The following is a 14,652-nucleotide window of genomic DNA, read 5'->3' on the forward strand; positions in this document are numbered from 1 at the left end:
GAAGAAAGATAGGATATAAATGAAACAAATACAGCAATAGTAAGTCCAACTAAATTAAATAGCCCTTATTCACAGGTATATGTACACAGAGTTGCAGGGAGATGGACCTGTTAGTGAAGGATCTATGCTCAAGCTTTTCATCATGGTTAACTTTTCCTTTGCATTCTTTAACCATTTGAAATGGAAAAGGGAATCCATAAATAAACCACATAGTGAATCTTGATGATAGCGATGTCTTCCTTGATGTAGCTTATTTTTGTTTGTTATAACTTGTAAGGTAATTGCTATCTGGTCGATGACTATAATAAAGAATCGATTTATCTATCTATTGATGATGTTACCACAATAAAAAAACAGTTATTTCTTGTGTGCTGTATTTTCAGATTACAGAAGACACTGACCTTATTAGCCATCAGTCAAAATAATCTACTTCACAATAATTTACTATGACAGAGGTACATCAGTGTTGAACCTTTTATTATTCCTAATTGTAAATATAAGACTGCAATGATACAATATTTCTAAACACGATAGGTCTAGTAATTTTATTTCAAAATTTTTGAGGGAGAGATCCTTACTTTTTTCCAAGATAACAACTTGTGTTATAAAATTATGTTTAGTATTAATAAATACTAATTGCTTACAAAATAACATTTTGAATGCTTAAAATAGTTGATAATAAATGCAGTCAACTATTTTAAACTGTTATTTACTTATTTGAGTGAATCAGAAAGGATTTTAATGGTTTAGTCATATTGCTTATACTTCTTGCCTTAACACAGTTATGTAATTAATAGAGGTCTTGGGTTTGTCAAGAGCAACGGAAACTTGTGAATCCTGCTGAAGTGTAAACAGTGGATTCAGGAGTTATATTGTAACCTTTTGTGGAGCTCTGCTCCATCATCCAAAGCTCTTTCCACTTGTGGAAGGAAACTTTCACTTATGCAAGGAATCTTTCCACAATCTGAAGATGCTTCTATGTCTAGCAGCACTCTGCAAAAGGTTAGGATACCACATCATGTAAACAAATGCTACAAAATGGTTCATTAATTTGTGCCCAATTTCAGCTTCTTGCTCTTTGAACTGGGGTGGGGGCTTGAAAAGTTGTAAGAGATAATGGAGAGGTCAAATCAGGGACTGTATGTAAACATTATTTTGCAAATATCATTTGAACTTTTAAAAAATAAATATTCCCTGTCTAAGCTAAAAAATGTTAAAAGATCACAATGTGAGTTATCAAAATTCAGAGTAAATCTTGGAGTTCTTGTATCTAGTTGTAGATAGTAAGAAGCATCTACTATTACAAGGACAATAGTGATTAACACACAACCTTTAATCTCTTTGTTTTGGTTTGCAGAGCTTTCAAAGTGTTGATTTGCCAGGAGACGCCTTATCAGGTTCTATGATGGTGAATTCTCAAATGCAAAGAGCACCTGCTGATTCATGGAGCAGAGAAGGGGTAGGATGTCTCATAGAGCACTTTCCTCAAAAACTAATTGAAGATTTTGCATAGAATATATTGGGCTCCCGTGAAATCAAATTAAAAGGGGTGGGTGCTTGCTGAAGAACTGAGAGGCAGGGAGTCACTATGGGATGTATGTATTGGGAATGTCTAATCATTGAATTCTTCAGTGGATGTGTGTATTAATCTGGTCTTGGACTCTGAGGGAATGAGTCTTTCTGAGTCTTTGTATTAAGGTGCTTCTTGGCTATTTGGAATTTAGAGAAGGAACAAAAGGCTTGGATCACAAGAGTAGCATTGGTTACTTAAAGGTAGGCACTGTGTAAGTGGAAAGCTAAAACTAAACCAGACACTGATACCTAGACATTGAGTTTGTTGACTTGGTGGCCAAGGAAGAAGAAGAATGCAAAAGTAAATATAGAGAGGAGAAATATAAAGGAGTATGATGATATTTTGTGGAGATTAATTTGGCATAAAGACAGTGTTGAGGATTATCTGATGATAGGTTTTGTTCCACTTCCCCCCACTGCATTTCCACTCGTTTGATGTATTTTTCTCTTTGTTTTGTGTGTGGAAGTATGAATAGGTATGAGTATGTGACAGAATGTGTAAAAGAATCCTACCAAATCCAAAGTCTGTAATTGGGAGAAATTCTTATGGAAAGTTGATATTGTCCCTCCAATGTTGGGATGAGGAGAGGGGGAAGTCTGGGAAATTAAGTGGGAGTGAGAAAAATCACTAATAAAATACTATTGAATTTAAAAAAACAAACAACCACAAGTGTAGGAATTTCTAAAGTTTATTCCTTTTAAAAGAGAGGAAGATTCATATTTATGGGATTACTATGCGAAGGAATCTGTTACAAAAATGGACAGTCTTCTCAAAGATTCGATCAAATCAAATGTATCTGAAACTTGTAAAGTGTTGTGATGTAGGGCTTATATTCTACATCAGTTGTGTGATTGCAGCCATATCTGTTGTGGCCACTGATTTCATACCTGCTGACATCTTGACTAATGAAGTGCATGTGCTTCGAGGTTCTGTGGGCTTGCATCAGGATCCCATGGGCAACTGCACCAGTCCCTCGAGCATGTGTGCTGTTGCGCCAGAGCATGAATTCTTTTGAGCACTGCCTGCACTCCAGAAGCACTCTGCAGTATAGGGAACGTGTTGCTGAGGGTCCAGTCTTGCAGTGCGCTTGTAGAGCATGGACTGTGCTTGAAAGTATTAGCCCCCCCGGGGCACAATGTGTGTGGTGGGGGCGTTGCACTTGGGCTCCTTCTGCATGTTCGCAGACCCTCAAAGAACCTCAAGGGAGGAGAGCTGGTCTTGTGGTAGCAAACATGAATGGTTCCCTTTGCTAAGCAGAGTCCACCCTGGATTGTGTTCAAATGGGAGGCTACATGTGTGAGCACTACAAGTAAGATATTCCGCTTAGGGGGTGGAGCTGCTCTGGGAAGAGTATCTAGGTTCCAAGTTCCCTCCCTGGCATTTCCAAAAGAGGGCTGAGAGTGATTCCTGTCTGCAACCTTGGTGAAGCTACTTCCAGTCTTTGGAGACAATACTGACCTACATGGACCAATGGCCTGACTCAGTATAAGGCAGCTTCCTATATGTGTGCTGTTAGGGTGTCGGCCACTGTTTTAGTACACCATTAAGAAATTCATGGCCTTTTCTATTTCTTCTTATTGTAGCAAGAACAGGAAGAATGGGGAGACTTGAACAAGGTATTAAGGCAGCATGGCTTAAGACCTGTGTTCCTTGATAAACCTGGAGGTAGCAGAGACGTATCAGGTAATAAATGTGTTCTGGAAAAATTAAAACTGTAGACCAGCCATTAATGGAATTTTGTATGCCTATAATAGCTTGCCGACGTGAAGTTTCATTTTTCATAGGACTATAAGTATTGTAGCTGCAAGGGAAGTGTGAATGAGTTGCCTGTGCTGATGCTGGGTTTTGAGGGGCAATACTATTGCAAGAGTTGGTTGCCTAATCTGTTTTATACTGTAGCAAATGTATTCTGTGACATCCGTGATGACAATTGTCTACGCTTAATAGCATGCCTCCAGCTGGCACAGACAAGGAAGAACTGTCCTGAAGGACCACAATATGTACTTGTTTAAGCCAGCTGAAAACGTTACTAAGCTCATTGTTTTCCTACAGGCATCTCTGTCATGGTGTGCCTTTGTCATTCCAGCTCTCTGTTTGTGAGATGCAGTCCACTTTAACAGACATCTGTTGTGGTTTGTGTTTTTCCAAAAAAACATGTACAGATAGGATTGTTATGGACAGACAGTCTTCACAAGCGATACGGTATGCATTGAAAACATTAGTCGAAGAAACGGAGCGGCAACGGAAAATTGTGCGTGGTCTGATAGAAGACAATCGCCAGCTTAGGTAAGAAGACTCCTAAGAATTCTTTGGTGACTAGATGCAGAAAGTCCTACATGAAAGTGGAGGCTGGCAGGAGGCTATCTTGTCTATGTAGAGCCTTTCAGTTCTGCCAGGTCACCATTTTTATAGTGTTAGCTGTGTTGCAGAACTTCATGGCAAGTTCTTCTGCTGCACTGAGCACAGTCTTGATGCTTTCTGGCTTTTACTGGGCCTTGGTTCCAATTCCTCTGTTTGATGGGCAGTCTGGCTTGAGTGTTCCCTGGTTTTTTGCTCATTTTGGAAGCAACTCCACACCCTAGTGTTGCAAATAAACACCAGCTATTGGGGGCTGAAGAGACAGAATAAGAGGGATGTCCCTCCCTCTGAGGTGATAACTATACCTAACTCTTCACTGGGTAAAGAATGAAGATGTGTCCTATTTTGTATCAGATCTCGCCTCCCTGGTCCAGACTGATGCTTTATTGTGACTCATGTCCTTGCAAAGCATGAAGAGCATTGTGGGAGACCAAGTGACAATTCCTTTGGCACTTTCATCTGAATTAGTTGCACTATGTTTTAGGGGTCTGGTTTTACTGGAAGATGGTCTGTCTTTTAAAAAAAAAATTAGGGATGAATTGCGCTTGGAGAGAAATCGGGCTTCACGACAGGAACAGCGAGCCAATGATTTGGATATCATTGTTGAGAACATCAAACACAAAATACGCCAGTTGGAAGATGAGTCTATAGCTAAGGTTTGCCAGCAGCAGACCCAAGTTAAAGAGCTTCAGAAAGACCAGCAAGCTTCCCAGGTATTTTCTTTAAGTATTAAATATCTGATTCTGCTGTCTCTGTATGAATTATGCTGGTGGTGGTGTTGATTTTTTGTTGGCTTTTGATTATCTGCCGATAAATGCCTTTACGGTGGATGATTTTATTGTGTCCATAAGAAAAACAGGAGATATATATATTCTCTTTCTCATATGCAAAAGTAGATATTCAGAAGAAATATATTCAAATGAGATCCGCTATCTGGATTTAGAGAGCATGCATATATTGATTAAAACAGAAACTATACAGGCATACCTTGTTACTCGTGGGGATTCCGTTCCTTGCCTACTACTGCAAGTAACAAAACCGTGAGTAATGAGGTATTATGCTTATGGGGAAAGGGGGGTTAGATTCCTGGATTTAATAAGAAGGGCAAAAACGGGAGAAGGAATAACTGTACCATGCTCTGTGCAGTCTCCTTGTGTCCAGCAATAGGGGTGTGCACAAAACTGCTTTGTCCGGTTTGAGTCCAAATCAGACTTGAACCACACCAGGCATGTTTGGTGATGTGTCCCCGAACTAGAACCCCAGCTTGTCTTGAATTTGAGCCAATTCAGGGTTCTAAATGTCAATTGCTTTTTTTTAAACCCACTTACTGCTGGGTGTGGCAGCCTGGGGGGGCTGCACCTGTGGGGGAGGAAGTCCCCCTCCCCCCAGTCTTTTATGGGCCAGTTCAGCCTGTTTTCGGGCCAATTTGGGCCTTTTGGGCATGATTGTGGCCATTTTGAAGGCTGCTGTGCATCCACCCTGGCTGTTTCTGTGGCTAGGCTTAAGCCGGTTCACACATCCCTACCCAGCAATGCCACCCAAGCAGCAAAATACCCCCCAAACCATGAAAAATCACAGAAAAAATCCCTTTGTGGAAATGATCCACAAAATGGCTTCTGCTTACTTGCTGCTTAGAAATGCTTACAAAATGGCGGCAGGATATGACTTCACTATCATTTCCGGCCCTCTAGAAACCTTGGATACTTGGGTTTTAACCCTTTAGTATCTGTGGATAATGAAATTGTGTCAATTACACAACACGGATATGTGAAAACTCAGGTGGGGAGTCTGCGAATAGTGAGGTTTTCCCGTAATATGTTGTGGTAGAATGTTTTGACCTTATTCATGGTATATTGTAAAGGTACTTGCAAGAAAAAAGAGGGGAGAAAACCTAGCCATCTGTTTTCTCCCAAGGGAGTTGCTCCTCCCTGGAGAGATCTGTCATGCTCTTCTGGCATTTTGGAGACAGTTTTTAAAAACTGTACTGTTTACCTGGGTTTTAGGAGGTGACACAGATGCTGCTGTGTTTAGTTATTTAGCGGCTGGTTTTTGTTTTGTCTCTTTGTGCCCCCCCTCCCATTTTGGCTGCTGGTTTTTTTGGCTCACTTAATACTGTTGCTGATCTTGTGGTGGTGGGGTTTTTTAATTGAATATTTTATGGCAGGGGTTCCCAACCTGTGGTACTCTCTGGATGTTGTTGAACCATAACTTCCATCATCCCCAGCTACAATATATTGGGGCTAGGGATGATGGGAGTTGTAGATCAGCAACATCTGGAGTACTATGGGTTGGGAGTGCCTGTTTTATTGAGTTGTGAACTGCCTTGGAGTCTTTGGAGGAAAGACAGTCTAGAAATATAAAATTGCCTTGAAAATGGGCTGTACAACTTCTTTCTCTGTGCTGCCTTCTGTGAGCCTCTTGCTTTCTGCTTCCAGGACAAGCACCATCAACAGGCAGACAGATTACAAGAGCAAGAAGAGGCCATTGCCCATTTGCAGAAGGAGCTCTCTAGGGTGGGCTCTGAAGAGCAGCACCGCATTGCTATGCAGAAAAAAATGTTCCACCAGTTCTGCAAAAAGGCTCCGAGAACTCAGCTGGATCAGCAGTAAGGAGTTCTGAATCACTTTTAACAGCTTTCGTCTTACTGGGTGATATGAACAGTAGTTTTATGTAACTCTTTACACATGTTGCTGAGTATGGTGCTAAGCATGAGATTGCTTGCCGTGGCATAGCAGTTCAGGCCTTCCTGGCCAGTGTAGTATTTAGCAGCTTTGGGCCACTTTTTCTGTGAGTGTGATGCTCTAGGAATTGAAATGTTGTTCCCTTGTCCTTTGGCTGTATTTATTTACATGACAAGTCAGTGATGTCCACCCACTGGAGACAGCACAGCCAAACCATGTGAGTGGATGCTTTTCTAGGTTCCCAGACGCAACCACATCTCATGAGTAATGTGGCCTAACATGTTACTGAATGCTAGAGATCTGCATGGAACTGGTTCACTGGCCCTTTATGGGCCTCTGAACCAGTTCGAACAACCAGCGGTTCTGCCGGTTCTAAGGCGGGGGATTGACTTTAAGGGTGGGGAAGGGTGCACTTATCCCTCCCTCGGTTTCCCCCCCGCTCTGTTTGCAATGGGTCCTTCGGGGCAGTGGCATACCTCCCTGCCGCCCCATTGCCTCGTTGGACCCTATGTCAGCGGAAGTACCCACACACACCTGCACACGTCAGCGTGTGCGTGCACATGTGCCCAGCATGCACGCTTGTGAGCGCAACATGTGCACATGTGTGCAGGCCCGTGGGGGTACTTCCGCTGACATAGGGTCCGATGGGGCGATAGGGAGGTGCGCTGCCACCCTGATGGACCCTTTGCAAACAGTGTGCTGGCAGGGGGAAAGCAGAAGGAGGGGTAAGTGCACCTTCCCCCCGCCCTTAAAGTCAACCACCCCCCCACCCCCGCCTTTGAACTTCCCCTGCCCAGTTTCGTGCACATCCCTACTCGGTGACACTGCCTGGTTCAAGCCACCCTTGGGAGTTGTGTCACTGGTCTTTCTCTTGCACAGTTCATGTATATAAATGGGGACATGTGATAAAATGTGGACAGATTGAGGGGGGCAGGGCAAAGAGGAACATGTCTTTCCTTATTTTTACTCTTCCTTTGGAATAACCCATGCTGTATATAATCCAGCATAACCCATGCTGTACGGTTTCATGGAGCTGGCTCTGGGGACAACCACTAAGAATCACTCTGGAGAAGAGAGCCTGCAGGAATGCTCATTTCTAGAGATGCTGAGGTCCATTGCCTGAATAGTAGACCACTGGGTGCCTGCTAGCTAGAGACGGGATGCTGGCTAGTTTATACCCAGGAGCATAGCTACAATTGAGCAAGGGGGGCGGGGGACAAATGTCCCCAGACCCCGAAGGAGGGGGCCTTCCAGCTGGGAGACAGTTTGCCCTTTGCTCTGCCCCTCGTGCCTCTCTGAAGAAGACGGAGGACCCGGGGTCCATCTTCACTATTTGTCCCAGGGCTCACGCCCACCTTGCTTTGCCTCTGTTTATACCAGCATAAAATCTGGTGCAGGAGTCCTTTGTTGGTACTGATAGGGTCAGGCCGTACATTCCTTGGGGGAATATAGTTTTAGATTTAACTAGCCAACCCTGCACAGAACATGTGTGCGGTATTTGGGGCTGGCATTTCCTGATCAGGCTGGTCCTTCGCTGCCCCCCGCCCCTGGTTTCTGGCTGGCTTTAAAACTGGCCCGTCCCCTCCTGGGCCGCCTCCTCACCCTGCCACTGTGGCCGGGCCCGAAACTGCCGCCACCTCCCCATTGCGTCCAGGTCTGCTGCTTCCCTTGTGTGGCTCCTTCCCAATCGGGCCCCTATTTCTCCGTCCTTGCTCCCATCTTTGCCGGAAACTCTCGTAGCATGTTGTGAGAGTTCCGCTCGAGAGTTCCACCCCGAAGACACGCATCCCCACGGTTGGTGGCTAAGAGAAATAATTATATAGAAGATTCCAAATGGAATAATGTGAATTGCAGGCTTTATACACTAGGTGGCAGCAGGAGAGAACATCACAATCTCTAGCTTCAAAAGAAGACCGTCTCACAGAACTATATACTAATCTTGAAGTTTGCTGTTCATTTCAGTCTGGAATTTAAGAAACTGGAATGTCTTAATTGAAGAAATTTAATTCCTTAATTTAAGGAATTTAAGATCTTAGAGACCAGAAGTCTCTAAACCCTGCATATATAGTACTTTATACACATCAGTGTATACATTTCTTCACATCACTGATGTCACTGAAACTACTGTATATCAAGAACATAAATAGAGATGTCTGCAGAGTTTAGAGACTTCTGGTCTGTGAGGCTTGTGTTTACTGCTTTTGATAAGCTGAATGTTAATTTACTGTTTGAGATCATCGTGGCAAGAATATTTATTCTAAGCCAAAGCTGCACAACTTTGGCCCTGCAGCTGTTGCTGGACTACAACTTTCATAACCCCTGACTATTAGCCATCATGGCTGGGGATGATGGAAGTTGTAGTCTGACAGCTGAAGGGCCGAAATTGTGTAGCTCAGTACTAAGCTATAAAGAAACCTGAATCCTCTTAGTGAACCTTGTAGTGGGGCAGCGGGGAGTTGCCTTGAGTTCATTTATCTTGTGGGCTCCCGCTTTGTCTATTATAATATGCATAGCATAAAATGTACAAAAAGACCTAGTGAAAATAACATGGCTGCCCTTTGTCTCTCTTTATGGAGCATTGACTTATAAAAAAACAAAACCCATCAATGCAGAATGCATGAATAGGACTCAGAAGATCCAGTTTAAAGTAATGTAGCACAGAAGAACTTAAATACGTTCAGGTCTCTGCCTGCTAGCAAAAATATACCTGCACCATGCAATACTTTAAATCTGAAGATAATAATGCACATATATTTGGTTCATTTATAATTGCTGGATTATCACCCATGGAGTAATTTTTCCTTTCTCTCTCTAGAATGTGTTCTCTAATTGACTATTATGAATCTCAGATCAACCAAATGAAAAAAGAGCTAAGGTAGGGAATGCCACTGATGTAAAATGAATGATACTGTTGTGCTGGTGGTGGTGGTGATGAGCAGATGCCGGAATAGATTTGAGACATGCTGTTATCCTGAGGTTTTTAATACATTCTGCCTACAGGGTAGCGATGGGGAATAGATCACACACAAACATCTAATGACATTCTGCATATGCCTCTAGGATTTTTTTAACAAGTGAAACTAATTTAACCTTTGTCTCATCCACAGGAAATGGAAGAGAGAAACGGATCAGACACAAGGAGAAGGAAAAGACAAGGAAGAATTTTTGAACCTAGATACCACTACTAATTACAGAGCCCTGCTCATGGTAAGGAAGTCTTAATAGGAATGTGGACCTGGGAACAGAGGCCAACTCCTAGGGCTGTGGTTATACATCTCCAGCTAAGCTTCCTTGCTTGGCTCACTTCAGGATAGATTTGTTTGTTTAGTATATTTGTACACCTCCCCAAACTCGAATCTCTGGGTGGTTTATGCAAATATAAAACAAATTAAAGAAGAAATTAAAACAGTTTAAAACCAATTCTAGTTTAAAAACTTGGTTGAATAATTGTGTCGTCTTTTTAAAAAGCTGTCCGAGATGGGGAGGCTCTTATTTCAGCGTTTTATTACTATCTCAGACCAGCAAGAATTAAATACTTCAGAATCGGAGACTGGGCTTGTGCTGAAGTCGAAATTTGGGATTCTAAGTAGGGATGTGCAAAAGATTTCGGGCACAGATCGATCTGTGCCCAAAACGAGCAATTTCGGGTGATTTGGGTCCGAATTGAATCGCCCCCGATGTCCCCCGATATTTTTCTGAGCCGAACCGAATCACCCCTGATTCGTGCCCAAAAAATTCGGGTGATTCGGGATGGCGTCTCTTTGAATTTCCCGCCTTTTTGCTTCCATTGATTTGAATGCAAAAAGGTCTGATGTGACGTCAGCTCAAATTTCGGGTCCCAGGGGCAAAATAGTGGGGTGGGGTGGTAGTGCCTAATGGATGGAGGCTACCACCCAAATTTCAGGGGAATTGGGCAAAGGGCTGATTTTGGGGGAATTTCTGAAGTTTTAGTGTCTTTGGGGCAGTTCGGGGGCATAGCGTGGGATCTGGGCAAAAAGAGTGGGGTGGGGTGGTAGTGTCTAATGGGTGGAGGCTACCAACCCAATTTCAGAGTGATTAGGCAGAGGGCTGATTTTGGGGGAATTGTTGAAGTTTACGCGTCTTTAAGGTTTTTCCCCATAGAGAAGCATTGAGGTGTCCGCAAATGTATAGCTTCACGCGGGGGGCAAAGGGGTTGCCTAGAGCAGTGTGGGGTTGGTGGTAGTGCCAGGTAGGGTCAAGGAAGCTACCTGAATTTTTTCAAAGGATTTGGGCAGAGGGCTGATTTTTGGGGAATTGTTAAAGTTTACGCGTCTTTAAGGTTTTTCCTCATAGGGTATACATGGAGCTTTCAGCAGCCCCATAACTGCACTTGGGGGGTGCTGGGGTGGCCCGGAGCGAGTGGTAGTGTAGTGCACATAGGGTGCCAACCACCCCCATGGGTTTCTAACCCATGGGGTACAGGGTTCTGTTGTTTCAGAGGTATTCTGAGTGTGGATTCTATGTTAGCTAATGAGATTTTCAATGAAACACCATGAATCTACTCTAATTTGCTATCATATCATTTGGGAAGCAGCCTCTTTCTGCTTTCCTTCCGTCACATCCCAATGTCGTTAGTCAAAGCTAAGTAGTAGCTCATCAGTTTCCATGCTGCTCTGCCCATCAGCTCTTGGGAAGAGAAAGGGAGGCTGAAATATTGCTCTGTCCTGCATGTACTGTTGACTGATAAATAGAATGGACCTTAGTGTGGGAAAGAGTGCCCCCCCCCCAAACAACTGATGAACAGAGCAGTGAACTAGCAGTACTCAGTTAACATCCTTTCCCTTTCTGTCCTGTTGGATATAAGGGAAGGAGCTTTAACAGACGGCATCACTCCTGTGGTTTTTCAGAAAATGAGACCTTTGGAGAGCTTCTGGCTCTCCTTTTGGCCACATCTTTAGTCGCCCCTGGTGGGATCGTTTCTATTACTTTTGTTTTTCTCACCACTTAAAGGTCCATTGCTATCTTAGACGTGTTATGCTACAGGTGTTAAGTGAGTGCTCTTTATTTTCATAGATATTATTTATGGACACAATTGTCTATGATGATAGAGAGTCCATCATCAAGCATGGAGTCTTCAGCTTGATGATGGATTCAGTATGGCCATTTATCCAATTTCAGTATCAAATAATGTGAAACTTGAATTTATTGTTCTGTTTTTTAATCTATTGTGAAATGGTCAGACACTTGAATTTGAATCTGGAATTTTGGGTTTCCTTGGTGAATCTGAGCGACAGCATTTCTCAGCCATTGTTCACTTGTCTTGTTTACTGATGACCTATTTAGCAGTGCTCTGAGAACAAATAGGAAGGTTTGTAAAATGGGGGGTGATTCTACAAATGATTGCATAATGAAATGTATATTAAGTCTTTCCAGAATCAAATAATTGAGACAAAATCCCAAAACGAACAGCTGTTACGTGAAAATACGAAGCTCAAAAAAGAGATGGAAATCAGGTGGGTGACATAATTTCTAGAATGTGTAACTTTAGCATAACTGCTTTTGAAAAAAGAATCAGGTTCTTAAACTGCAAAAAAATATATTTCACTATGTGATTTCAAGCAGTTTCTTACAAATAATCTGAAAGTATCTAAAATGTGTAATTTTTGCCATAGATGGTAAGTTATTCTCCTTTCCTTTAGTGATAAAGGGGGGATTTTCTACTGTTAGCCTTGGTATTTTCCATATTAGAAAATGTTTAATATCTTTACTAATACCTTTACTTCTTTTTAGACCAACTGTGCAAGAATTAAAATTTTACAAACACCAAGTGAAGAAGTTGGAAAAAACACTTAAGAACATCAAGTACAGTATAGTATAATTTTAATGTTCAAAGTAGTGATAACTTAGTTCATATGTGTGCTCTGAAGACTGGGGACAGCAGGAGAAGTAGAAGCAATAGAACAGAGCCACCTGGGCTGTCTCATATGGACTATATCAGATCTGTGGTCTCTCTAGCCCAATGCTATCTACTCTGGTGGTGGCTCTCCAGTGTCTCAGACCGCAGTATCTTACCTGAGAACCTTTCAGCTGCAGCTGCAAGGATTGAACTTGGGTTCTTCTGCAAGCAAAGCATGTGTTTGCCACTGAGCTGTGCCTCCTCCTTATTCTCTGGTATTTTCAGCGGTATCATAGCCCTGTCTACCAGGCTGGCTTGACAAACTAAGCTAGAGGCACACGGTCACTGAGGCTGAATTTAGTATTTACCCACGGCTGGGTAAATACAGCTCTTCCATTGGTAAAGGCGGGGCACGGCAAAAGTCCTGTGGAAGGATAAGGGCAAGGGTATTGTACTCTCTAGTTATTGTGGATTGTGGCCTTGATGTTCTCACCAATCTGTGCAAGGTGATGGGAAAAGGGGATAAGTGGGACAGGTTTAGGGAGAATCGTGGGCTTCCCTTACAGTCTCTGCAGCCAGTCCCCCCCCCGCCCTTTATTTATTTGTAAGCATCATTCTTTCTTTGTGCGTCCATATTTTTGGTGATTCAGAACAGTGGTTTGTGTGAAACTTTAAGACTTGCTTGAAGAATCCAGTTCACGTTAATTTAAATACAACCCCTCTTTAGCACCCATAGTGTGGATGCTAACTGAGCAAAGCGGCACCTTTTAAAAATAGTCATTCTCTTACATTTGGCGGGAGAAGAGCAACTGGCCCTGTCCAGCCCCAGCACAGCATCCCTCCAGTGGCTGTTCCTGGTGTCTACCTTACGTTGCTTTCAGAATGTGAGCCCTTTTGGAACAGGGAGCCATCTTTATATGTGCTTATTTTTTTTATGTAAACCACTTTGAGAACTTCTGTTGAAAAGTGGTATATACATATTTGTTGTAGTAGTCATAGGATGCTAAGTGTATAAACAAGAGACTTAAACTGTAGAAACAGTTTTTTTTAAACTTCTTTTCTTGGTGGGACAGTGTCTGTTTTTGTTTGCTCTGTTATATAGGTTATATGAGACTAAAGAAAAAGAAAACGTGAAAGAAAACAAAGAAGTTAAAAGTATTATGGGAGGAGACCAATTGCAAGAAGTTTGCAGAAGATATTTGCATGTATGTAGAGAGACTGTTGCAGAAGTCACACTGAAAGTATACAGTGAATGTGCCCTTATTGAGTTTTAAAAGCCTGCTTTTTTCAGTTATAGACTCCCCAACCTCTCAGCATATATTAACAAAAGTGTATCATTTGTTGTATTCTACACTAAAGACCAGACTCTTTATCTACTTTTTATTGTAGAAAGAATAATTGCAACAGGTTACCATAATAAAAAAATTATGTTTAGGCTGCACAATAAATACTCTGTAGTTTTGGTTAATTGTTGAGAGCTTTAGCTGCTTGATATTTTGTTACTGATACAGGAAATGTGGAATGCTTGTGTGGATACTACAGCAAGACAATCAAACAACAAATTAAAGGGAGAATTTAATTCATACACAATTCTGTGATTTGAAATGCCTATAATTGATCATTTTGCTTTGTGGGGGGGTGGGAACCTCTAGAATACAATGGGGTTGATCCAGATGTTATGTCAAACCATAGTTTGACATTCATTTCTGCTTTAACAAGAAATCCCGCTTGCCTGCAACCTAGGGTGGCAGACACAGTTCATACTGTTGCACAGAAGCCTTGTTTGTGGGCAACCTGTAGTTAGCTCAGTCTGAATGTAACAACATACAGCAAACTATGGTTGTGAGGGAAGATCAGAGTGTGCAAGGGAGGAGTGTGTCTGCAAACACAGGGCTTGTTCATAGCGCCAAACCATGGCTTGTAATATATGAACGAACCCACTGTGCTAGCCAGATATGAATGGTGGAAAGTATTATCTTGTATCCCATGACCAGAAAGGCAACCTTGTTCAGACTTAGTATTTCCATGCTAACAGCTGGATCAGGAGGAAATAAATAAAAGGGAGTGGATGAGTAGGGGAAAGCTTGATCTTTCAAATGCTTTCTCACCATCTTACTCTGGGCATGATCTGGCCAAAGTTAAATACTTTTAGTTGCATTCATTGCAGTGGGAGAGATCTTAAG

At 42.4% G+C, this 14,652-nt stretch overlaps 1 protein-coding gene across 6 annotated transcripts in view; it reads left to right on the top strand.

Annotated features, from left to right (window-relative positions):
* Positions 1 to 14,652, top strand: part of CEP70 (centrosomal protein 70) — a 28,160-nt gene that overhangs the window by 3,183 nt on the left and 10,325 nt on the right. For all 6 annotated transcript variants that reach the window (XR_008306485.1, XM_053247648.1, XM_053247682.1 and 3 more), the window contains 11 exons: positions 384 to 455; positions 1,358 to 1,459; positions 3,157 to 3,256; positions 3,736 to 3,859; positions 4,464 to 4,644; positions 6,367 to 6,536; positions 9,428 to 9,487; positions 9,720 to 9,819; positions 11,998 to 12,086; positions 12,364 to 12,435; positions 13,572 to 13,674. Coding sequence is in view for 5 of the 6 variants with exons in the window: in XM_053247648.1 (XP_053103623.1) it covers positions 447 to 455; positions 1,358 to 1,459; positions 3,157 to 3,256; positions 3,736 to 3,859; positions 4,464 to 4,644; positions 6,367 to 6,536; positions 9,428 to 9,487; positions 9,720 to 9,819; positions 11,998 to 12,086; positions 12,364 to 12,435; positions 13,572 to 13,674 (1,110 nt within the window). In the remaining variant the exon portion in view is untranslated. The remainder of the gene's footprint in view (positions 1 to 383; positions 456 to 1,357; positions 1,460 to 3,156; positions 3,257 to 3,735; positions 3,860 to 4,463; positions 4,645 to 6,366; positions 6,537 to 9,427; positions 9,488 to 9,719; positions 9,820 to 11,997; positions 12,087 to 12,363; positions 12,436 to 13,571; positions 13,675 to 14,652) is intronic.

The sequence above is a fragment of the Hemicordylus capensis genome, chromosome 1, assembly GCF_027244095.1.
Source record: "Hemicordylus capensis ecotype Gifberg chromosome 1, rHemCap1.1.pri, whole genome shotgun sequence".
NCBI classification, from domain to species: Eukaryota; Metazoa; Chordata; class Lepidosauria; order Squamata; family Cordylidae; genus Hemicordylus; species Hemicordylus capensis.